This window comes from Ictalurus furcatus, chromosome 10 (genome assembly GCF_023375685.1).
Source record: "Ictalurus furcatus strain D&B chromosome 10, Billie_1.0, whole genome shotgun sequence".
Classification (NCBI taxonomy): domain Eukaryota; kingdom Metazoa; phylum Chordata; class Actinopteri; order Siluriformes; family Ictaluridae; genus Ictalurus; species Ictalurus furcatus.
The window spans coordinates 9,107,928-9,133,810 of NC_071264.1; the positions used below are offsets into that span (position 1 = coordinate 9,107,928).

Sequence of the window (25,883 nt, forward strand, 5' to 3'; positions counted from 1 at the left end):
TTGTTCAGACGTGACGTTAGGGCAGAAATGAAAACGGCTCAATTTGTGACACTGTTTATGATTTATTGGGAATATATATTATATATATATATATATATATATATATATATATATATATATATATAATAAAAAAAAGGAGTGGGTGGATTTTTAACATTATAGGGTGGTTGTGTACACACTCTGCCAACACAGATTTATGTTCAAACACCATTTAAAAGTGAATTTTGCATAATAGATCCCCTTTAAGAAATCACATTCTCCAAACAGACACAATGCAAAACACACATAGCAACATAGCACAGCATTTGAAAAATGCCCTGAACTTCAGATTTTGAAGAACAAGCTCTTTTATAGTATATTTATTGTCAATATTTAAATGCTTGGTTTCAATGAGCAAATACACATTTCAAACACATTTAGTACAAGGTGCTTCACAGGAGTCATTAAAGTGCAAATCGAGTGAACAAAAATAAATATAGCATAAAATACCATCAACATACACACACACACACACACACACACACACACATATATATATATATATATTTAAAGAAGACAAATGTATCATATTTTCACATTTTATCCGAACATACATGCCAACGTTTTGCATTAAATCTGTTCTATGAGCAGCCTGTGCTAAAATTAGTCAATATTTGCAGCATGCCAAATATTCAGCAGACTAATTATACTGCATATATGTGACAAGCAGTAGGTTTTATGACTGTTTAGCCCAATTTCATGCCAAGAAATATTATGACATTCATTAGCCTAACTATGGATTACCCAACTCAAGGCACAAAATAGTCTATACATTCAGAATCAAACCTCTGTTTTGCATTATAACTGAAATGGTAGCTCTGTAGTCTGTTCAATAAACATTCAGCACTTCTTATTAGTTGGCAGAGTTGTCTTTCTTTAATTAGCAGCTAACATGCAGGACCAACCCTTATTTTACGAAAAGTAATTTATAAATAACTTTAAATTATAAATAATAAATAGTTCTTTTGCATGAATGATGTCAGGTAATGAAGTATTAGAGGGAAGTGTTTGCTTTGTGCTTTTTCTGGTACAACTAGTTCTGAGAAAAGGTTATGGGTGGTGTGCCCATAGTGTAACAGTCTTGTCTGCAGAAGAAGACAGGAAAGAAATGTCTCTTGTGTGCCAACGGCATTGGATCACTTTGTCCTTGTGTTCACCAGCCACCATTACTGGTAGTGGTTTTGTTAGATCTCCTGGGAACAAAAGATCAAGTTCCAACAGTAAGGCATAAGGATTTAGACATGCTTTCCACATACTGGAGGGTTAAATGACTGAATTATGATGCTATTCCAATTTTCCAAAATTCCAATTATCATTATTAACACAGAATAAAGCGGTGTAGGAATTACAGCACTTTATATACAGTACGTGCCCCCCTTTTTTACTGGGCCAAATGTAATTGGACAAACTAAAATAAATAATCAAGTTAAACTGTAATTTTAAATAACTGGTTGCAAATACTTTGCAGTCAATGACTGTCTGAAGTCTGGAGCCAATAGAAATCAACAGATGCTTGCTGTCTTCCCTGTTGCTGCTCTGCCAGGTTTTTACTGAAGATGTCTTCAGTTCCTGCATGCTCTTGGAGCATTTTGTGTTCAGTTTTGCTTTCAGCAAGTGAAATGTATGCTCAGTTGGATTCAGGTCAGGTGATTGACTTGGCCATTACAGAAGTCCCAATGAGTTTTGAAGCATTTGGCTGAATCTGAGCAGATAATGTAACCCTATACGTTTTAGAATTCATCCTGCCGCCCTTATCAGCAGTCACAGTATCAATGAATACAATGGAAGCAGCTCCATTGGCAGCCATACACACCCACACCATAGGATTAGGTGGTAAGCTTTGGATCGTGAGCCGTTTCTTCCCTTCTCAATATTCTTCGCTTCCCATAATTCTGGTACAAGGATATCCCATGTCCATAGGATGTTGGTCCAGAACTGTACAGCCTTTTTTTTAATTTTATTATTATTATTTTTTTTTTTAAAAAAGATGTTTTTAATAAAACTCTGGTCATCATGTTACTGAGCATTAGCAATGGTTTACATCTTGTGGGGTTCTTGATCTGGCCAACCGAGAAAGAATTCTTCTGTCTTCCACCATAGTTGTTTTCCATGGTCTTCCGGGCCTTTTGGTTTTTACTGAGCTCACCAGTGCATTCTTTCTTTTTAACAACATACCAAATAATCGATTTGGCCACACCTAATGTTTTTTTCTGTTTTTTTTTTTTAATTTATTGTTCAGCCTAATGATGGCTTGCTTCACTTGCAATGACAGCTCTTTGGACTACCTACTGAGAGATTACTAATACAAAGGCCTCACTTGGCATTTCAACTGCCTTTGGATGGAAATACTGTTAAATTAAAGATGAAAGGCTGTAATTTGCACTCATTCATTATTCAAGCTCAACTCCAATATACTGTGGTAGACAGCTAAACTAATAATAACGGTGTTACTGTTGAAATATTTAAGGACTGTATATTTCAGGTATAAACTAGAAATATAAATTTAGGTGTGCTGAACAGAACTGAAGCACAAGGCGATTTGTAAATAAATAAATATATTCTTCATTGAAGCCCAAACATAAATACTGACACAATTTTTATTAGTACGTAATGTAGTACTATGTAGCGTAATTTTTTTACATTTACACTTAAAAAAAAAATATTATTATTATTATTATTATTTTACATACTATAAGTCAGTTTATTCAACAGCCATGTCATGAATGTTTACAGGCAGTTAATTTCAATTAAGGAAATACTCAGTGTCCGAAAAAATCAACAATGACTTTTATAATAAGCTGGAAAATCGTGATGGGTGTGTATTAAAGGTCCTCAGCAAATGCACATGCACACCCTGCATGTCACCTCTGTCATAATGTACCTTAAAACAGGAACCAAACCAAACCAGTTAAACCAAACCAGTGCCTGTTCATGTACATGGATCACTTTTACACAGACCACAGTTTTCATGAGGAGCAGAGACAGAGATTTTGCTGGAACCACACTCACATATGAAAACCTTTTCATACTTGACCAAATTACAGACCTTTCAATGCCAAGTGTTAGTTACAGTTTATATAGCGCTTTTCTTGACACTCAAAGCACTTTACATAGTATAGGGGCGGGGGATCTCCTCAATCACCACTAGTGTGTAGCATCCACCTGGATGATGGGACGGCAGCCATACTGCACCAGAACTACACCACACACCAGCTATTAGTGGAGAGGAGAGAGTGATGGAGCCAATTCAGAGATGGGGATTATTAGGGGGCCGTGATAGAGAAGGGCCAATGGGGGTATTTCGGCAGGACACCGGGGTTATACTCCTACTCTTTTACAATAAGTGTCCTGGGATTTTTTATGACCACAGAGAGTCAGGACCTCAGTTTAACGTCTCATCCGAAAAACGGTGCTGTTTTTACAGTATAGTGTCCCCATCATTATACTGGGGGTATTAGACGCCACACAGACCACAGGGTGAGCGCCCCCTGCTGGCCTCACTAATACCACTTCCAACAGCAACCTTAGTTTTCCCCAGGCTCAACCCTGCTTAGCTTCAGTGGGAAACCAGGTGAGTGTGAATGTCAGTGACATCTGGCCTACCTTGAAGATCAGTAATCATGACTTTGCTGTCGTAGGAGCCGGTGAGCAGGTAGTGAGCTCCAGGAGAGAATCGGACAGAGCGAATGTCGCTGGTGTGAGGGTTGTATGCCTGAACTGTTCGACCTCCTCTGATGTCGTACAGCATACAGCGGCTGTCCTCCAACCCTGCAGCCAGGAGCCGCCCGGTCGGGTCCACTGCCACTGAGGCCACTGCACTTCCTTGAGAACCAATCACTCTCATCACATTCAATTCACTTGCCACCACTGATGCACTGTATAATTTATAATTATATGTATTCATTGTCTGGCATCAAACTGGAAATACAAAACAACTCTATTAAATACAACCCACCAGGACCATGCAGGGCACTCCTGACCACTTTCACACAGCTAGGCACACGCAAGTCCCAGAAACGCACAGTCTCATCCTGTGAGCCAGATGCTACCATCCAACCGCACCATGTATAGAGGGAGAGGATGTGTCCTAATAATACACACATGACTTATGTTTAGCCGTCATTTGTTTAGCCAGAAAATATGAAAGTATTACTGCTATAATATATGAATACTGCAAATGTTCAAGTTCAACTTGAACTTGAATGTGCATGTGCATGTGTATGTATACCTGTATGTCCACTGAGTGCATGTAGGCCTAGTCCTCTTTGGCAGTCGGTCGTATAGATGCTGCAGTCTCCTGCTCCAGCACTAATAAGGATGGCTCCACCACTATCTGGACCCTCCATGAATGCCAGGTCACGAATGGTCCCATCATGCATGCTGAACTCCAGATCTGGCCCTGTGTGCATACAAACACACACCATATTGAATAGGGTCTGCAGTGAAAACAGTGGCCGCTACAGTGGTCAGTGCCACACAGCAAAACATCATGAAATCAGGACTATCTGTTTTCTGTGTTGAGTATCAGTGTCTGTTTCCCCCATCACACAACACTGCCAGTGAAATTAAGAGAAGCTCTCTAAAGATTGTGGGCTAAATAGCACATATTTATTTATTTATTTATTTATTATATGTATATATAAAACACCAATTCACAAATGCACCAACAAAGCTATTTAATGTTTTTTTTAAATAAGAAATGTGATTATTACATGTAACATTCAAATTTGTACATTACATTTTTAATGTCATTTGTTTCTTTCACAGGGTGAGGCAGGTAGTATATTATGATAGCAGGAAGCGAGCAAAACAAAGCCAATACTTAAATTACAGTTCGTAAAAAAAATTTAAAAAACAGTGGTGTCTTGTACTGCACTTTATTGTGTAGTTTATTGTCTTTCATTGATTGAGCTGTTGTGGCAATAAAGAAATCTTTATGTTTTTCCCCTGGATTTTCTTTCAGTTTTCAATTTCCTACCCACCAGACTGCTCTACCATATCATACAAAAATCTACCAAAAAGGGAGAGTGAAGGCCAAGCTTTCTCAGAGACCAGTGAAACCAGCCAACCATATCTTTTCTAACTGCTTCTCTTCTGCACAACAGGGAAGCGTAACACACTCAGAGGAACATGCTATTAGCCGTCTTCTGCATACAGTGGTGCTTAAAAGTTTGTGAACCCTTTAGAATTGTCTATATTTCTGCATAAATATGACCTAAAACAAGTCCTAAAAGTAGACAAAGAGAATCCAATCAAACAAATGAGACAACAATATTGGTCATATATGGTCATTTATTTATTGAGGAAAATGATCCAATATTACATATCTGTGAGTGGCAAAAGGATGTGAGCCTCTAGGATTAGCAGTTAATTTGAAGGTGAAATTAGAGTCAGGGGTTTTCAATCAGTGGGATGGCAATCAGGTGTAAGTGAGCACCATGTTTTATTTAAAGAACAAGGATCTATCAGAGTGTGGTCTTCACAACACCTGTTTTTGTGGAAGTGTATCATGGCACAAACAAAGGAGATTTCTGAGGACTTCAGAAAAAGAGTTGTTGATGCTCATCAGGCCGGTAAAAAGGCTACAAAACCATCTCTAAAGAGTTTGGACTCCACCAGTCCACAGTCAGACAGATTGTGTACAAATGGAGGAAATTCAAGACAACTGTTACCCTCCCCAGGAGTGTTCGACCAACAAAGATCACTCCAAGTGCAAGATGTGTAATAGTCCATGGGGTCACAGAAGTTACCCTGGGTTCCTTTAAGCTACTCAAGGCCTCTCTCAAATTGGCTAATGTTCTTGAGTCCACCATCAAGAGATCACTGAACAACAATGGAGTGCAGGGTTGCAAGGAGAAAGCCACTGCTCTCCAGAAAGAACATTGCTGCCCTTCTGCAGTTTGTTAAAGATCATGTGGACAAGCCAGAAGGCTATTGGAAAAATCTTTTGGGGATGGATGAGATCAAAATAGAACGTTTTAGTGTAAATGAGAAGTGTTATGTTTGAAGAAAGTAAAACACTGCATTCCAGCATAAGAACCTTATCCAATCTGTGAAAAATGGTGGTGGTAGTATCATGGTTTGGGCCTGTTTTACTGCATCTGGGCCTGGACGGCTTACCATCATTGATGGGACAATGAATTCTGAATTATACCAGCGATTTCTAAAGTAAAATGTCAGGACATCGGTCTGCGAACTGACAGATGAAGAGAAAGTGGGTCATGCAGCAAGACAATGACCCTAAACACACAAGTCGTTCTACTGAAAAATGGTTAAAGAAGAATTAAGTCAATGTTTTGGAATGGCCAAGTCAAAGTCCTGACCTTAATCCAATAGAAATCTTGTGGAAGGACCTGAAGCAAGCAGGTCATGTGATGAAACCCACCAACATCCCAGAGTTGAAGCTGTTCTGTACCGAGGAATGGGCTAAAATTCCTCCAAGCCGATGTGCAGTACTGATCAACAGTTACCCCAGTTACAGCAGTTATTGCTGCACAAGGGGGTCACACCAGATACTGAAAGCAAAGGGTCACATACTTTTTCCACTCACAAATATGTAATATTGGATCATTTTCCATAAATAAATGACCAAGTATAATTTTTTGTCTCGTTTGATTAATTGGGTTCTCTTTATCTACTGTTAGGACTTGAAAATCTGAATGTTCTAGGTCATATTTATGCAGAAATTCTAAAGGATTCACAAACTTTCAAGCACCACTGTACATGAACACACAAACACCCACAATCGGGTAGTGTCACTGTGATTGACAGGGAAGACGGAGTACGCCATCCCTCACTGAGATTCGAAACTTGTAATCTCCCTTCAATAGGATGCCTGAATCTTAAAAAGCTAAAATGAAACAAAAACACAAGGAATAATTTTCTGTAGCTAAATACCAAATGGTCCACATTCCTAGGTATGGTGTACAATACTATTAGTTAATGATTGCAGATGATAAGTAAGAAATATTGCTGACAAAAAACATTACTGTGGTAAACAAACAAACAAAATCTGAAACAATAAATTTTGAACAAAAAAAAAACGGTACGTTCCTCCTAAAGCCACTAGGAAAAGGACATAAAATACTGCTTTTCCTACTCAGAGACTGCACTATTTTTAACATTACCCATATGTCATGACTCAGTGTTCATTGTGCTTGGACAAAAAGGGTAAACAAGTTTAGAACAAGTACATGACTATGCTATGTCTCACTCTGCACTAGGAATAATGACAGTATGTGGGATTTTGGTTCATTTTCTGAATTGTACTCTTCTGTCAAGTGGAAAAGCATTATTATTCTCCCCATGACATAAGTGAAAAATATCTAAGCAACACTCTTGAGTTTTGCCATTTTCACCTGTAGCATTGCAGGTCTCGGCATTGAAAGGCAGGACTTTCACGAATTTGTCATTGGAGCCTGTAGCAAGAAGTTGGCCACATGGACTCCAAGCCACACAGTAGATGGAACCTTTGTGGTGCTTGTTGCGTTTGAAGCAGACTTCAGGCTGCCTCACTGGGCTTTCTGCACTGTGAGATAATACATAATATTTTAAAGCATCATTTTGCATAATTCCACCTTTGAGTTGTTGTTATTATTATTTACTTCAACTGTGCTTTTGAATAAAATGTTCTCTAGGGTTGTTGCCTACTAAATATACAGCAACTGAGTTTATAATGCAACTCGAAGTTCACAAGTACATAAAGACATTTTACATTTTCATGCATCTATCAAAAATTGTTGTTGCTTTGCTGCCTATGAATGGTAGCTGCGCTATGTTCCGTCATTTCTGGTAAACATTTTTAAACAAACACCAGGGTGTCACACATTGTCATGCTTTAGATTCTGTTTCCTGTCATTGCTATGTTCTTATTGAAATCACTGGCCAGATGGATAATAATATGTCCTTGTAAATGCTTTATAATGCACAGAAACTCATCATCTTCTTAATTCAATACCTGGCACTAAGGTCCTGTGGGTACATGCAGACACGCAAGGTCTTGGAATTAGAGCCGATAGCATAGAGTTTTCCAAAAGGATGAAATGCGACGGCACGCACAGCTTGTGTGTCTTCCAGTATGTGCACTGCTATGAATGGGGACTTGGGCTGGTCATCCTGAAACACACTATTGTCATACCAGTGGTCATATAATTATCAAGGTAGAAATCCTGTTTGACGGTCCTGCTGCTTTGCTATTCATCACTAAAGAGTAACAGCATTCTGAAATTTTCCTGTTAATTATAATCATATGTTTAAGGTTTTTCGAGAACCAAAGCATGCTTAGGTGATTAAAAGTCCCCTCACCTTTGGTTGACCATCACTGGGGACTCATCAAGTGAAGGCATGCCCCGAATGCCTCCTCTCTGAGGGGTGCTGCTCGTCACACCAGTTTTGCTTTTGCCTGTTCCGTCAGACTCCGGTGTATGTGTGCGCTGTGCTTCTGACTGTGAGCCATTAAACTGCTGGGCCAAGGCTTGCATGTTCTCCCCTAGGTCTTCCATCCCTACATTCAGCTCCTCCAGCTTTTGGATGGACCTGTACATCCCAACAGCATGCAAAATGGAAGTAGGATGAAGAATAGCCATTATATCCATTATATAAATCAATAAAAAAATGTTTCAAACATTTTTTACTTATTGTAATAGGTATTAAAATAGCATTACATATATTTCAAGAGGTTTTAGTGCCACATTTCCCACCATCCAAGCAATACCTAAATCTTTGTACAATATCACAGTTCACACACTCAGAGCTGAATGATCAATATCTGCTCCAACAATTCTCATGGCATGGCATAATTTATTATTTATTTATTTATTTATTTATTTGTTTGTTTGTTTTTTACATGTGGCTTAAGCATGTGTCCACAGCTTATTAAGATTTAAAGCAGCATCCAGTCATGGAAATACTAATTAATGGTCAGAGTTATGAGTCTTGATTTGGCAGAAGGCTTCAGACTTATATGGCATCTCAGATTTGCCATTTGTCAATATGCTGCAAGTAGTCTGGCTTCACACAGCCAACCAGTAATGGAGAGCTAATCCGCTGATGTTAGCAAACACAACAGATCAATTCCATGTTGAATTATCCAAATCCCAGACCTGCAGATTTGGTTAAGTCACATCTAGCTAACTCAATTCCAGTCTTCAACTGTCCAGTTTCCATGAGTCTGTGCCCACAGCAGCCTCCGTTTCCTGTTCATGGCTGACAGAAGCAGAATACGATGTGGTCTTCTGATGGTGTAACAAATCTGCCTCAAGGTTCAACTTGTTCTGTGTTGCATTTCTGCTCAACATGATTGTATAGAGTGGTTATTTGAGTTACTATAGCCAGTCTGGCCATTCTCCTCTGATCGCTCTCATCAGCAAGGCATTTCCACCTGCAGGACTGCCTCTACGTTTGTTACTGTTTTTTTACGCCATTCTCTGTAAACTCTATAGACACATGCTGTGCATGAAAATCCCAGGGGGTCAGCAGGTAAACTTAAAGCAAACTGTCAAAGTCACAGAGATCACATTTTCCCCATTCTGATTTTAAATGTAAACATTAACAGAAGCGCTTGACCTGTATCTGCATGATTACATGCATTGTGCTGCTGCCACATTAAAGTTCCTATTAAAGTGGTTAGTGTATTTGCATGCTAGCAAGTCTGCAATTTATTAATTTATATGAATGTTTCACCAGATTGAGCTGTAGTAATTTTATCTTTAAAGTAATACTGAGGACAGGCAGCATGGAATTACTTGCTCCTAATTACTAAGTCTCCAGTACTTGGCACACATCCCTATCCTCATACTATACCAAGTAGTAGGTCATTACTCCAGTAATGTACTCCAGTTCATTACATTACGTTGACATTTATTCACTTAGCAGACACTTTTATCCAAAGCGACTTACAAATGAGAAAAATACAAGCAAAGCGATATATCAAGCAGAGAACAATACAAGTAGTGCTACCATACAAGATCCGTTAATTGAGTTCCAGAAGAAGCAAAGTGCGCAGAGTAGAGGTGTAAGTGCAATTTATTTTTTTATTTTTTATTATTATTTTTTTTTTATGGGTTGGTTAGGTGTTCACGGAAGAGGTGGGTCTTTAGCTGTTTTTTGAAGATGGTGAAAGATTCTGATTGAGGTTGGTGAAAGATCCGGATTAAGGTTGGAAGTGCATTCCACCACTGAGGAACAGTTAGTGTGAAGGTTCTGGAAAGGGACCTTGCGCCACGCTGAGTGGGAACTACTAAATGTCGGTCGCTAATCGATCGCAGATTGCGTGAGGGAACGTAAGCCTTCAGGAGAGAGTTGAGGTAGGAGGGTGCTGTACCAGACAAGGTGTTGTAGGTGAGCATCAAGGCCTTGAATTTGAAGGCCTTGCTACAGGAAGCCAGTGGAGGGAGATGAAGAGGGGTGTGACATGGGTTCTCTTGGGCTGGTTGATGACAAGGCGCGCTGCAGCATTCTGAATCATCTCAAGGGGTTTGATGGAGCTGGCTGGGAGGCCCGAAAGTAGTGAGTTGCAGTAGTCCAGTTTTGAGATAACAAGAGCCTGGACTAGTATCTGTGTAAGCAGGTCACTACTCCAGTAGTGTACTCCAGTAGCAGGTCATTACTCCAGTAGCACGTCATTACTCCAGTAGTGTACTCCAGTAGTAGGTCATTACTCCAGTAGTGTACTCCAGCAGCAGGTCATTACTCCAGTAGTAGGTCATTACTCCAGTAGCAGGTCATTACTCCAGTAGTGTACTCCAGCAGCAGGTCATTACTCCAGTAGTAGGTCATTACTCCAGTAGTGTACTCCAGTAGTAGGTCATTACTCCAGTAGCAGGTCATTACTCCAGTAGCAGGTCATTACTCCAGTAGTGTACTCCAGTAGTAGGTCATTACTCCAGTAGCAGGTCGTTACTCCAGTAGTAGGTCATTACTCCAGTAGTGTACTCCAGTAGCAGGTCATAACTCCAGTAATGTACTCCAGTAGCAGGTCATTACTCCAGTATTGTACTTCTTACATGACCCTTAAGAAGGTTTCCATTCTGGGAAATCCAAGTCTTCTGATTTAGCTACCAACCCTCATAGGCTAATTAAAGGATTCTGACCAGATTCTATATATAATGGAAATAGATACAAATAATGAGCAATTCTTCTCTGAAAAGGCTAAGGAATTTCTTTCTGATGATTAACCCCATCTCTGCCTTCCAGTATTCCACCCAGTTCAGCTTAAAACTACCACTCCAGGGCCAACAAGTCTTGCTTTAGCTCAATGTCTTCACCTCACAAGGAGGTGGCCACTTGCTCATTTCCTCTGCCGGCAGCTAGAATTAGAGAAACATAAACTGTGTTGTTTAGATTACATTGTCTTTAGTTCAAGAGCTGTACCCACGATGGACTACACCATTATGAAATGAGTTTTATGTTTAAATACTTTAACTTAAAGGCAAGCACCATTCAAAAACACAGTTGTTCATCTCCACAGGCAAAATTCCCACCATCTGGCTTGGTTACATTCAGACCTCTTTTACAGTCTATGTTGAAACAACTAATGGGACTCCCTACTAACACAACATCTGTTTGCTCTTTATTCACCACTAATACAACATATGTTAACTCTTTATTCACCTGTGTGTTAGTGTTTAAACACAGCACGTGTGTGTTAGTGTTTGGGTCTGACCTGCTGAGGAAGGTCTGTGTGAGGTTATGCTGGCCGGCACCCGAGGCCTGACTGGCTTGCTGCACTCCTCCCTCTAGCAACATCTGCTGGTAGAGCTGCATATGCTGCTGCTTCTGCTCCAAGTGATGCTGCACACGCAGTCTCTGACGCTGGAACTCCTGCAGCTGCTCCTACAAGCGTGAGGACACACATACACACAGTTAGTGTAAGGAGACAAACATACTGCCTTCCAAAAAGCTCTGGTGTCCGTCTTTGAAACTATTTCAAACTTCAACAAACATCAACCCCACAACTTTAAAAAGATTATGAAACTTAACCGAACAAAAAAGGTTCATCAATCATTATATCACAGAAAAAAAGCACAGACGCATACCTATATGTTTATCCTCATGAAGAATTCCAATTCTATGCAAATTGGAAATGATTGGAAATCCTTAAAAGCTATAGTAATGACAATAAATGCCCATAGCAATGTTAAGAAATCTGGCCTGTTTTTAAAGGATCAGAAATATTACCTCTGTCATCTTAACTGAACCAGGAAGTTCTCCATCCTTTTCAGGGAGTTGAGTGGGACAGAGCGTGTTAGGCTCTACTGAAGTGTTCGTTTTCTCTTCTTGTGTGCGTGACCTAGAACCGCTGGAGAAACACAGTCAGCATAGCGCAACGCAGAGCGTTAATCATCACATTCATCATTCTCACCGACATTTTCTTCCGTAATGAGAGACTCAAAAATGCATATGAACCTTTTCCATAGTAAAACTCAACTGACAATGTAGAGTGACTTCAAGGAGAGCAAGTCATGTAAACTAAATCAAAATGTTCTCAACCAACAAAGCTTCATACCTGTCTGGTGTCTCCATAAAGATGTTACTGTCCACTACGTTGTGGCTGCAGTTTAAGCCAAAGTTAGCAAAAGAGTGTGACATCAGAGCGGCATCTTTTCCATCACCTTCTGTGGTTTTCCTCTCCCTCCCTGCCAGGCCATAGGACAGACCATCTAGCGCTGGGTTGAGGGAACGTGATACGTAAGCTTCCGCTGATTGAGGGCGTCTCAGTGGTGAGGCTGGAGAAGGTGAAAACTTGGCAAGGAGTGGCACAAGAAAATCAGTGTGGGTTGCCCGTGCTGGTTTTACCAGCTGGTCCACGTGGACATTGAGTGTCTTCTGTTCAAAGGCGCATGTAAAGGTGGCAGACGCAAGGTTGCGCAGCCAAGAGATCAAACTCAGGTCGGGTTCATCACAGCCATTGCCACATAGCACATCAATGCCCAGCAGTACCTCGGCCTCACCGATCTCCTCGCCTGTCGCCTTGCTCTGGCAGAACTCCACACAACATTCATACAGCACACCCTTAACCAGCAGCTGGAAGAGGCGATCTGAGCCGGCCCGAAATCCCGCCTCGCTGAGCTTGCGGTCAGCCGGAATGAACTCGGCCACCAAAGAGCACGTCTCCTCAAAACAGCGTACACGTGCTGTACTCGGGTTCCAGTCCTTGAACTCAACATGGTGCGTGAGCTGAGGGAGTGTCAACAGCAGGCACAGATTGCTATAGGCCTCTTTGGATGGGCTTAACTCCTCCAGAGCATTCAGACACTTCACTGCCTCTTGCATGCTTAGCTCAAGCTGAAGCAACAGAAGGTAAATAAAAGTCATAAAAGGGCTAGGTATTTAATGACATTATGCAGAAACACTGTATCTGAGGGTGAAACACTGTCTTGACCCACTCCAATGGTTGATGTATTTGAATAAAACACCCCCTAGATTTGCACATTAATTTGGCTAATTATTATACCTGCTTCATTGACACATCAATAACATGCCATCAGCACTGAGTAAGAAGGCACATATGCAATGAACATGAGCTAGGTACATTACTGATCTGATCATCTTTATATATTTGTAGAAACATCGCAGAAAAACTAGTTAATGTTTTATCACCTCGAGTCCAGGTTGGAGTACTATAATGTCCTGCTGTCTGGAAGTTAGGTGCATAAACAAGCTCGATCAGAGAATGGGCTCCATTTTTAGTCCTCTCAAAGTTTCTTCCTCATGACAACTCAGGGAGATTCTCCTTTCCACTGTCGCCTCTGGCTCGCTCATTAGGAAGTTAAATAGAAATGTACATCCAACTTTTTGTAAAGCTAATTTGTGACCGTGTCCACTATTGTATAAAATGAACTTTCGCGTTTACCACACTCGCTATTCGTAAAAGGCACATCATACTGTACCAGCAGGACATTACGGACTATAAAATAAAACAGAATATTTTGTTGCTATAAGGGCCAATTCTAATCATTTTGTTGTCAAACTTCAGACAGGCATTAGAACAGAAAACTTAGATGGGTATAAAGGTACGTTCACACATACAGCGATTTTATCACTGCAAGTCGCCAGTAGGTGTTCCTACTACTGGTCGCCATAGTAACATTTAGCAGTGGGTGGTGCGACTAGCATTCCACTTCTGACAACAAACCAGTTTTCTTGTTGCTAAAATTAAACATTCTGGAGGGAGAGCATTCGTATATAAAATTCACCAGTGTACTGTACTGTATTACTACACAGTGTACGCATCATATCCTACAAGATGAAGGAGAAGCATCTAAATGTTTTAGTTGATCAATGAACATCACCGGATATTGAGGGTCAAAAAAATTCTTTTCACCCTTTTGTGTTTTTGACATTCGCATATATTCCTTTTCTATGAAACCTTACTAACTGCAGACTATGGAGTGATTCTAACAAAACTAGCCAACAATGACATATTATTTGTCTCAACAATGTGATGTCAGATCACAGTTCTAACTCCTAAATCAGAAGAAGAAGAAGCCTTTATTTGTCACGTATACATTACAGCACAATGAAATTCTTGTTTCGCATATCCCAGCTTGTTAGGAAGTTGGGGTCAGAACGCAGGGTCAGCCATGATACGGTGCCCCTGGAGCAGAGAGGGCTAAGGGTCTTGCTCAAGGGCCCAATGGTGGCATGAACCCCTGACCTTCCAATGAGTAACCCAGAGCCTTAACGGTTAAGCTACCACTGCCCCACAAACTGCAATGATAATACTCAACCCGACACAAACAAACTCACATTTTGAGGCTCATCTGACGCAGATATGGCATTATTCACACAAAGTGCTTCCAGGAACCTCTGTTTCAGAATGATGTAACGAAACCTTTAGGGATGACAGAAACACACATAAGACAATAACATAGGTGATATTTTGTGCCACTATGTGTATCCGAAATTATTTTCCTTCACCTCTTTCTGTCAAATTTGTCTATACTCTCCAGTGGCTGAATGAACTGAAGAACCTCCTCCCACTGTCCATCTAATATCAGCTGCCTAGGACGAATGGAAAACAAATAAGAATGTCACCGTCAGTGGTAACAGGCAGGTTATATAATGCATGAAGGAGCAATGCATTCCAGCATAAACGTATGCCTTCCAGAAGTCAGGTGTTTGCTGCTTTGCCGTTTTGAACTTAATGAAAAGTGAGAGTATCAGTTTCTTAACACCGGTCCTATTTATCCAATCAACTGCAAGCTGAAACCCACCTGAGGAAGAGCATATCATCCGAGTATAGACCATTAATAACACCGCTCTCCTTCTCCAGGGCTAGCATGCTGATATGAAGCTTTCGGCAGTTGAGGAAATCCAGGATGAGCTTGATGATCTCTGCTTCCTTTATGTTAATCGTCTCCTCTGCCGTCATGGTGTCCTGTTGAGGTACATTGGGTAAACATATTAGCATGATATTTACTAATGACGTTTACTATCGGGCATGAGTTTCTACTTCACGTGAAATTTCCTTTTAGAGAACTCAACGCTTTCCTCTCAAGGTTTTTCTTCTCAAGCTGCATGCCACATCAAATTAAAAGCAAATCAACTAGATATGACATATGGGGGGGATGTACAGCTGCTACAGTATAACAGCCTCGACTCTTCTGGGAGGGCTTTGCACTATTTTTTGGAGCATAGCTGTGGTGATTTGCTCATTCAGCCTCAAAACCATTACTGAAGTCAGGTGTTGTTGCCAGGCTTCCAACTTCGTTGCAACAGTTTGGGGAAGAACCACATATGGGTGTGACTGTCAGGTGTCCACATACTTTTGGCCATACAGCGTATATGTTTTGTTGGATAGGGATAAATTCATTAATTCATAAAATGTTGATATACACTATATGGCCAAAACTATGTGGACACATGACCATCACACTCATATGTGGTTCTTCTCCAAACTGTTACCACAAAGTTCGAAGCACACAATTGTATAAAAATGTCTTTGCATGATGTAGCATTACAATTTCCCTTCGATGGAACCAAGACGCTCAAACCTGCTCCAGTATGACAATGCCCCAACATGGTTTGCCAAAGTTGGAGTGGAAGAACTCGAGTGTCCTACACAGATCTCTGACCTCAACCCCACTGAACACCTTTGGGATGAACTGGAACACAGACCTCCTCAACCTAACATCAGTACCTGATCTCACTAATGCTCTTGTGGCTGAATGAGCTCAAATCCCCACAGGCACGCTCCAAACTGGCATAAAGTTGGTTTGACGTTGGATATTGGCAGATATGCGGAAATTAAGGGACCGTCTCTAAAGTTACATACGACATTGTTAAACACGTTTCTAACTTCAATAGCATTTGAAGGGAATGATGTACAGTCATATAACCAACTGTAAAGTGTTCATCTAGGTGTCAGGTATAACTCACACCTTTTAGATTTTTGATATTTATTAAAATAAGCTATTAAATCATATGTAAATTAGATATGAATTTCAATACCGAATGGGCCCATACACAAAATATACCATGATTTAAAGCTCAATAGCATTTGAAGGGAATGATGTACAGTCACACATCCAACTGTACAGTGTTCATCTAGGTGTCAGGTACCTTTTTGATATTTATTAAAATAAACTAAAATAGACCTAGATGAACACTTTACAGTTGGTTGTGTGACTGTACGCCATTCCCTACAAATGCTATTGAGCTTTAAATCATGGTATATTTTGTGTATGAGCCCATGCTGCAGTGAAATACATGGCAATATTTACATATGATTTAATAGTTTATTTTGTTAAATATCAAAAAATCTAAAAAGGTGTGTGTGATACCTGACACCTAGATGAACACTTTCCAGTTGGTTATAAGACTGTAAGTCATTCCCTTCAAATGCTATTGAAGTCAGAATCGTGTTTAACAATGTCGTGTGTAACTTTCGAGACGGTCCCTTAATATCCGCGAATATCGAACGTCCAACGTCAAACCAACTTCACGCCAGTTCCAAAATCTAGTGGAAAGCCTTCCCAGAAGAGTGGAGGTTATTATAACAGTAAAGGAGCAATGAATCTAGAATGAGATGTTCAACAAGCACGTTATGATTGTGATGGTCAGGTGTCCACATGGTTTTGGCCATATAGTGCATATTTAGACTAGGAACCTAATGACGTCATGATGTAGAACTTTGTTGAGAAATTGCACTATATATGCATTTGTAATTCTACATCTATCCTCAGTGGTGTTGTTTATATATATTACAGCTGCACCAACTTCAGTGGCACTGCAGATTGTGTACAACACAGAAAGCTACAAATGATGTCTCTGGCAGCCTGAACAGCCTCATCATCATATTACACAGCCACCCGTTGTATGAGCAGACAGAGATACAAGTCAAGAGGCGTGATCAGACGTCGGGTTAATGCTTGATTGTGATTAGATTAGATCAGTGTGCTTGCTAGCGATCATCAATCAGTCAAAGCCTTACCTACAAAGTCGAGTAGACGCTCGGCGTGCACTGGAGCAGTGATTCTGATTGCTCAGTGTTCTCAGTTAACCTTACACGCGTTGCTTTGTGTTTTTCTGGAGGAGCTGGGCTGTGTGGAAGGCCAAATGTACCAAACCGTCCAAAAAACAGTCGCATGCGTTTGTCCTGCTGCTCATGTCCCCGCCCACCCTGTGCCTCCGCCAGCGAATGGCCACCAATCCACCAATCACAGCCGAGTGGGCGGTCCCCTGAGAAGAGTGACAACCTGGATAGTGTACTATTTTTGACATCTGCCATTTTGTATTGGCGTCCAAAACCATAGTGAAAAATATCCGTGTTGCATCTCATTTCACCTACACACTCTCTCTCTCTCTCTCTCTCTCTCTCTCTCTATATATATATACACAAAACCCCAATTCCAAAAAAGTTGGGACACTTTGTAAAATGTAAATAAATACACAGTGATTTGCAAATCTCATAAACCCCAACTTTTTTGAGACATGTTGCAGCCATGAAATTCAATAATGATCTGCACTTACACAGCACTTTTTTTTTTAACCTTAGCAGTTCTACAAAGCGCTTTACACTGTGTCTCATTCACACACATACATCAGTGGTAGCAGAACTGCCACACAAGGCACTAACTTGCCATCAGGCCCAATGACACTTCAGCATGTGGAGTCATGTGGGCCAGGAATCGAACTGGCAACCCTACGGTTAGTGGACAACCCGCTCTACCACCTGAGCCACAGCCGCCCATATTCATATTCAAATTCAAATAAAAAATTACCTTTTTCTTTTCTTAAAATGGTACATTTACTCAGTTTAAACATTTGATTTGTTTTCCATGTTCTATTGCGAATAACATATGGGTTTATGAGATTTTGCAAAAAATTGCATTCTGTTTTTATTTACATTTCTTCACATTTCACACAGCGTCTCAATGTTTTTGGAATTGGGGTTGTATATACTTTGTGAAGAAAAAGTACATACTTTTAAGTGTGTAGCAAAAGAATATGCAAATACTGGGACATATTAACGTCATGTAACGGAAGAGAACGTTGTTGCCTAGTTAAGCACACCATTCATCGTAAACAAACTCCTCGTTGCATTTCAGCTTTTCCTCATTCATTATTCCTTATATATTTTATACTATATAGTTTAATTTACCATTCCCTCGATTTAGTTTTCCACATTCCATTTACACCTCTCTAAAATGCGTCCTTGAATTCGGCAAAGCAAACCGTCACAAAACTCCTCCTCCGTCACACAAGGACTCGTGGACAATATTAGCCGAAAAAGTGTCCACGGATCCACACTTCGAAAATCTACCGGAAATAGTAATTATCCCTTTGGGACAAACTAATTCTAATCTCGGATACTATTTAGGACGGCTTGTAGGCGAATTGAGACGCAGCACCAATTAATCCCATAATGCACCACAATAGGTAGTGTACAAACAATGTACTCAAGTGTTCACAAACTACCCAGAATGCACTGCATTGTTCAGTTTGACTGCAATGTGGTGTTAAATACATAGATTAAAATATCCAGTACACCTCTTTAATCCCATCATTCAATGCAATATGTAAGCTACGAACAACGCACCTCAAATCATTCATGAGCATTTAGACTTGTTCCATATTTGGAATTCATGAAAATTCTGTAATTTTGGGAGAAAAAAACTTTGATATTGTACCCATGCTCCTGAATGTGTGTAAATTTACGAAGAAGACTAACAAATCATATAAATTCTGATTAGTTACTGCACTTTATATATATACATATATATATATACATATATATATATATATATATATATATATATATATATATATATATATATATACTACACTCCATATATGGTTTAAATGGTTTGTTTGATATTTTTAGTCAAATTTAATGAAACTTTTGTGAAACCCAATAGTTTCATTTTAATGGCATTAACAAAAGAATTATTAAATATGAAAAAATAAAGAAAGCCGAACAGATTGATAAATTAGGCCAATCATGTATGTTTATGCAATGGAAAATGGCTACTGTTGCAGAGTAATGAGCAAACCTGTGTGATGTAGCGTATGAAATAATTTACTTCAAACACCAATTCTCTTCCTTATAGCTGTGCTGTTGGTTTTTCAGTGTAGAGAAGCCTTTGGAAGCCTAACGTCAAGAAGAAGATGAAGAAGAAGAAGAGGAAGAAGAAGGAGAAGAAGAAGAAGAAGAAGAAGAAGAAGAGGAAGGAGAAGAAGAAGAAAAGGAAGAAAAACAACATCATCCAAACAAACAACCAAACAAAAAAGACAGAAAAAATTTCTGAAAAATGGATTGAACCAGAAAGGAGTCTGAGAAGTAGAACGAAGACAGCGCTGATAAACAAAATGGGTGAATCTTTGCAAAATACTGTTTGAAGGCTGAAAGGCTGCAATCGGTAAATGTATCCAGATAATATTCTGGGTTTTAAGTGTGAAAGAGGCTATTATCAGTTCATTGAAAACTGCTAAACCAAATGCATACTTTTGATCAAATGTCAGTATTTGTATCTTCAGTATCTTGCCGCAAAAATGTATAAATCTACTTCTATAAGAATCTCTAAATAATTAACATCTTTCATTACAGAGGAGACAAAATAACTAAATTAGTTGCAGATGGAAGTTTCTAGTTAAACATTTCATTTCACTAAAGCGGACAGAATTTTAAGGATTGTTAAGGATCCTGCCATTTCTCTCGATGTGTTCAGAAACTTTGCTTCTATTCAAATAGACATAAATAGTATTAAAATAAAGTATATCAAGGATCGCCCATTGTCTATTCCTAATATAATCTTTGAAATGTAACACGTGTAGCTTGTACTAAAATTTTTGTTTGTTTGTTTTTTTCTATTTGTCTATTTGTGTATTTTAACTTATGTCAAAAATCAAGCTATTTAATCTGGATTAATGATAGTTTAGCACTGTCATTTTAAAACATTTGGTATTTAGCAATTTAGGAATAGAGCCTAGCCTGCATTTTAAGTGTTGGAGCTTACTGTTCAGGTTCTTCGACAAAAACATTTCCCATACAGCATTTGAGGTCATGCGCAACTTTATTCAATGCATTCTGACTCAGATGTGTTTGACTATTTAACAAGTGACAGCAGTGTCTAGAAAACAAATTTGCTTGATTAAGATGGGCAAAACACACTGTACAATATGTAAACTGTGCTTATTAATAAATACATAGCCAGTTCTTTTTATGGCTTGGAACAGCCAAATTATTTTAATACAACTGCTTCAAAAAAGGTGTGTGTTGTCCCCCAAATACAGTACATCAGGCCTGTACATTTTCCACTGCACAACCCAAGTTATGTTCAGTAATTTACTATATTTATTAATAGCAGTGTGTTGGAATGGAATAAGGAACCGACAGAAAACTGGAGAAATAAAAAATTATAATAATAATAATAATAATAATAATAATAACCCTGCGTGTGTTCATATCAAATGTAGTAAACCTTGACCCGTAAAAAGATATATTCCACCCAACAAAGATCCAACAGGGGCCATGCTTTCTCATCACACTGAAATATATGCCACAAACATCAACCAGCTTTACTTCTGATATCCCAAGCTAAATAAAACTTCAAAATAAATTATTAATAAAAACATCTGTTCTCAGTCTAAATCATTCATTAGCAATACAAAGATGTAGTTTGGCACATTGTTGTTGTTTTTTTTTGTTGGGTTTTTTTTTTTTTTTTTTGGCAGTTTTGCTAAATTTTAAGACATTATCGGACAATACTTCCTACGCAGGAAACTTTACTCTGGAAAACGTAGTGACTTGCAGAATCAGTGACACGTATCATCTATCACAAATGAGACAAACAAGAATAACTACTGCTACAATGAAACTAAGATATAATATACAATGAAATTAATATATATTGTCAATATATATTAACTGTGAAGCTGATAAGAGAAATAATCACTGATACATTATTCATTATGGCATTATCAAATATCTGCTAGCTTCATTCATTTTAACAACATACAAATCACATAAGTTCTAAACCTTAGCAACCTATCATGACACACCGAATTCAACAGATCGTGGCTTTGAATTTAAAACAATTCCTCTGATCTGTAAGATTATGCAGAACAATAATAAAATTTAAATCATAAAATACTGTAAGAATTCACAATCCTGCTGTGAACCAAAGCCACTTTAAAAAAAACAAAACAAAACAAAAAACCATTCAAACGCAAGCTAAAATATACTATGTATTACCACATCGATTCGTTTAATGCGCACATTCAGCATTGCTCCCGAAGGCGAGGTCCACTGGTGACCAGCTCTTTAAAAAATAATAATAATAATAATAATAAACCAAACACTTGAATGGTAAATATCTTACATAAGATCAGTTCATTACATACTATAAAACAACCAAAGAACTTGAAACCAAGGCCACATGTTAACAAATGTATATGCAACATTTCTCTTTATACAGACAAATGACATTCAGTGCTTCAGTTTACCAAATATCAGTCATATTTCATCATTTCATTATTTACCATTTTCTTGCCACATATAAAAGTTACACACACTCACCCACCCAGCCACACACACGTGCTTTAACTGAACTGCAATGAGGCGCTCAGGTTTTAAATACAGGAGTGAGATCCACTAAAAAGCCCATATTGTTTTACAATCCAGTTGTGCATATTTTACTTTAGTTCAAGTGTGGGTTGTGTTCCATGACAAAGATGCAGAATTCTGCGCAGTGCAGGTTGGAGTTTATATGTACAACGAAAGAGAGCGTTGCTGAGATCAGAAGCACTCCAGGAGAGAGAGCCGATATAAAATCTTAGGACTTGCTGGGTGCTACTTTCTTCGGTGTTCCCGGCTTCTTGGTCTGCCACAAGTGGCTGTGGATGGTAATGGCATCGACACTGGCAGACATGGTCTTAGCTGGGATTTGGCTAAACTGCTTCCGGTCAGAATTGTATTTGAACAAGCCGTCGATCATCTTGCGTGAGATGCTTTTGGGCCCGATGCCGGCCAGCTTGTTCATCTGCTCTGTGTCGGGGCAGTACGTGTAAACAGCGCGGAACTGACAGCCCGAATCACGGAACAGGATTATGAAGTTGTTGGCCTGTGATTTCTCCATCTCCTACAGAAAACATCATGAAACATTGGGTTATACCTAGCTCTTAAATATTCCATTCAAGTGAATTTAAGTTAGGAAATTACCAATCCATGATTAGCAAATATTCCTTTTGATGCTAACAGACATGAGCTCCAATATACTTTTTCAGATTTGATCATTTTAGACCGGGAAAGGTCAATATTAACCCACAGACATGTTAGTTTAAAGGTTTTCATACATTTAAGTAGTTTGAGTTGGTAAATATTGTGAATAAAATTACTTAAATAACCACCATTACTAATTCCTAACAGTGTAATGCAACTTGGCCTCAAACTCCATCCATCCATCCATCCATTTTCTGTACCGCTTATCCTAGACAGGCTTGTGGGGAGCCTGGAGTCTATCCCAGAGAACTCTGGGCACAAGGCAGGGGACACCCTGGACGGGGTGCCAACCTATCGCAGGGCACAGTCGTACAGACATTCACACTCTATGGACAATTTGTACATGCCAATCAGCCTACAACGCATGTCACTGGACTGGAGAAAGAAACCGGAGTACCCAGAGGAAACCCCCGAAGCATGAGGAGAACGTGCAAACTCCGCGAGGACGGATTCAAACCCCTGAATCTGGAGGTGCGAGGCAAATATGCTAACCACTAAGCCATCGTGTCACCTGGCCTTAAACATAAAACACTGATTTTTTTTACCCATTTCTGGCTTTACAGAACAAATAATGGCTCAAAATAAATTACTCTACTTTATGTTCTTACCTCCAGGATCTTGTTCTTTTGACCTTCATTGACCTTCCCAGCCAGACAACAATGAGCCAAAGCGTTCTGAATAATATGTTTGTTCGACTTGGCACTGGGCTCTTTGTACAATTTAGGACCTGCAAAAAAAATAAAATGAAAATAATAATAATAAATAACATTGGTATGCTATAAAAGGGGTTTCTGTTTCTACAAAGCAAATCGGTTTAGGAATCTAACCTGTGTATTCAGTGATAGAAGTGACGGAGGAGGTGGTGGAAGCATTTTCCCAGTCTTTCTCTCCATTATGGCTCTCAGACCGAGAAGGAGACAGGAAGCTGTCAGCCGAGTCAGGCCTACTGGGGCACAGATCACACAAATTAATAGTGCGGCCAAGCAAATATAATACATAATGTTATTACTTTCCCTGCAGCTGAGGCAGCATTCCACTTCTTTTAGTCTCATGCAATTTCAGGCGGTGAACTTCAATGTTTGCATTTTGTACTGCTACATGTTCTGCTAATCCTTAGGGGCAGCACTATTACATCTGCTGTACAGCACAGGGTGTACAGTCACATGTTGGATCGAAGACGTACATTATTTATTAAGCTTTCTTACCCAGTTTGAGAGATAAACCGATCATAGAATGAAAAATAAACACATGAAAGCAGTTATGGGATGTGTACGCATGGGCATCCTTTCACCAGGAACAGATAGCCCCTGACTGTGTATGACACAGCGCAAGCAGAGGACTGGAATGGTAAGGTGGCTGATCCAGCTAAGACTGACCTTCTCCTTCTTACACGAGGAGAGCCCAAGAAGCCGTATAGGCTGCCGGACGCTAAGCTATTGCTTCTGAATGTGGAAGAACACAGGAATTCACAGAATAAGAAATGCCAGGTTAGTACTAGAGAGGTACTACACAATGCAAAAAACGAAAACCCTACTGGTTGGTACTGCTGCTTCCACCATAGAAAAAACCAGCTGTAATGATAACTTCTTTACTTAACATTTACTTAACTTAACCATGGTTCTTACCTGGGGGTTCGCTTCTCTGAGCTGACACTTTCGTTGTCTCCCAGATTGAGGGAGGCCAAAGAGATACTGGACACTGAAAAAACACGAGGTCGTGAACCTGGATGTAAAACACAACGGTGCCACGGGAAATAAAGTTAGACAATTCAAAGACAAGGCCACTTGCTGTACTTTGAACTACCCCCTTTGATAAAGCTCCCTGCTCAGAGATTTATAATATAATATAATATAATACAATATAATATAACATCTCAACAACAGGTGTTAGTAAGGGTAGTAAAATCACTACAACGCTGTGAGTCTCAGCATGACACTGCTGATACGACTGTTTATTGGTAAGTTTGGAGGAATTTTAGATAAAATAATTAGGCGAATTATCACAAAGTGTAGAACAGAGCAGAGTCAAAGCAAGGCAAAGCAAGTGAAAACAAATGAATAAGTAATTAGATAGGGTTAGAAAGCCTGTTAGAACTGATCTGAAGGAATTCAGTGAGCAGGAAAGCAAAAGGCTGAGGGTGGCACAAAGCACACGGGTCTTGCCCAGGAAGAGGGCATCCGCCCCTTTACCTGCTGTTGCCCTAACAGGAGTCTTGGGTGACTCAATCACATCCCGGTGAATGGATTTGGGCCGTGGCTTCTTTTGCTTAGCCGTGGCAGGCCGAGTTTTCACCAGCATGTCCATGTCCTCCATGAGCTTGAGCTGCTTTCTCCTCAGGTACTCCTGCTTGATGAACTCCCGTCTGGCTTTCTCCTCCTCCTTCTTCAGCCGCTCTTCCTCGGCCTTTAATCTAGAAAGAAGACGAAGCAGAAGCTTTTCAGCCATGCTTCATACAAATATTTTGCTAACAGACCCATTGGGTAGAGCATCACCTAGCCTCCTCTTTCTTCTGCTCCAGCTCAGCCTCCAGCTGCTGCTTCCTCTGCTGATTCTCCCGCTCCCTCCTCTGCCTCTTCTCCAGCAGGGCAGCTCGCTTCAGTGCCATGCTGTCCTCCCCCTTCATGTCATCCTGTTAATTAAAGGAACGCGACAACAACGTAAACACAAAGGCTGACGAAGTCACCCAACATTTGTTAACAGTAACTGCTTCTGGTTATCACCAATATAAACATCACTTTGCTCACTACCACTGTGGCGTGTAAACAATCTAATCTTGTCAACAGTGTTTAAGGCAAACAGTCTATAATTAACAGCATTACAAAATTACAACTGCATGTTTACTCGTTTAATTCTCTGAGCTACAGTAATTATCAGCATGTGGTTACTTGTATACAGAGAGACAAACCAAGTTGAAATGCCACCTAAAGCAAATTTTGGCTATCTATAAATTTTGACAATCTTACTGTTCTTGGGTCTGGCTCGAGCCTGACTTACACCAATATGTAAATTATTTATTATCCCCAGTTTAATGACCTAGATAAAACAGCAGTCTAGTTTACCCACTTAAAAAGAGCAATGCAAAATGGTCCTAATTCTTATAGCACAAGTTCCTAAAGCCTGT

The 25,883-nt window shown here is 39.7% G+C and overlaps 2 protein-coding genes and 1 long non-coding RNA gene across 9 annotated transcripts in view; 1 reads left to right on the plus strand and 2 right to left on the minus strand.

Annotated features, from left to right (window-relative positions):
* Positions 1-153: 153 nt before the first annotated feature.
* Positions 154-17,611, minus strand: wdr47b (WD repeat domain 47b). Of its 4 annotated transcripts, none has more exons than XM_053634095.1 (14): positions 17,474-17,611; positions 15,255-15,418; positions 14,959-15,042; positions 14,788-14,872; positions 12,545-13,323; positions 12,217-12,337; positions 11,702-11,871; positions 8,344-8,574; positions 7,997-8,164; positions 7,398-7,567; positions 4,268-4,438; positions 3,995-4,126; positions 3,643-3,861; positions 154-1,232 (listed from the first exon to the last, which is right to left on the minus strand). In XM_053634095.1, the coding sequence occupies exons 2-14, from the start codon at positions 15,410-15,412 to the stop codon at positions 1,090-1,092; spliced, it is 2,631 nt and encodes an 876-aa protein (XP_053490070.1). In that variant the 5' UTR covers positions 15,413-15,418; positions 17,474-17,611; the 3' UTR covers positions 154-1,089. The 4 variants fall into 4 exon arrangements, with proteins under 4 accessions (XP_053490070.1, XP_053490072.1, XP_053490071.1 ...); XM_053634097.1 differs by having other exon boundaries at positions 17,478-17,587; XM_053634096.1 differs by lacking the exon at positions 17,474-17,611 and adding an exon at positions 16,181-16,379.
* On the plus strand, positions 16,839-20,566 carry LOC128613386 (uncharacterized). The gene is made up of 3 exons (XR_008386877.1): positions 16,839-17,098; positions 17,250-17,747; positions 19,613-20,566. It is a non-coding gene; the product is annotated as an uncharacterized LOC128613386 (long non-coding RNA).
* A 1,249-nt stretch (positions 20,567-21,815) lies between these two features.
* camsap2a (calmodulin regulated spectrin-associated protein family, member 2a) overlaps positions 21,816-25,883 on the minus strand; it is a 42,681-nt gene continuing 38,613 nt past the window's right edge. For 2 of the 4 annotated variants that reach the window (XM_053634094.1, XM_053634092.1), the window contains 6 exons: positions 25,255-25,391; positions 24,952-25,172; positions 24,388-24,460; positions 23,590-23,705; positions 23,371-23,489; positions 21,816-22,622 (listed from right to left, as the gene is read on the minus strand). In XM_053634094.1, coding sequence (XP_053490069.1) covers positions 22,317-22,622; positions 23,371-23,489; positions 23,590-23,705; positions 24,388-24,460; positions 24,952-25,172; positions 25,255-25,391 — 972 coding nt within the window. In that variant the 3' untranslated portion in view covers positions 21,816-22,316. Of the gene's footprint in view, positions 22,623-23,370; positions 23,490-23,589; positions 23,709-24,387; positions 24,485-24,951; positions 25,173-25,254; positions 25,392-25,883 lie in introns of all 4 variants that reach the window. The other 2 variants (XM_053634093.1, XM_053634090.1) reach the window with 1 other exon arrangement.

Coding starts and splice junctions, on each gene's coding strand:
- wdr47b (XM_053634095.1), bottom strand. CDS start 15,412: ATGACGGCAGAGGAGACGATTAACATAAAGGAAGCAGAGATCATCAAG. Junction 11,872..12,216: donor GTTCAGTTAAGATGACAGAG/GTAATATTTCTG, acceptor TCACGCTTGTAG/GAGCAGCTGCAGGAGTTCCA. Junction 1,233..3,642: donor CATGATTACTGATCTTCAAG/GTAGGCCAGATG, acceptor TTTTGTTCCCAG/GAGATCTAACAAAACCACTA.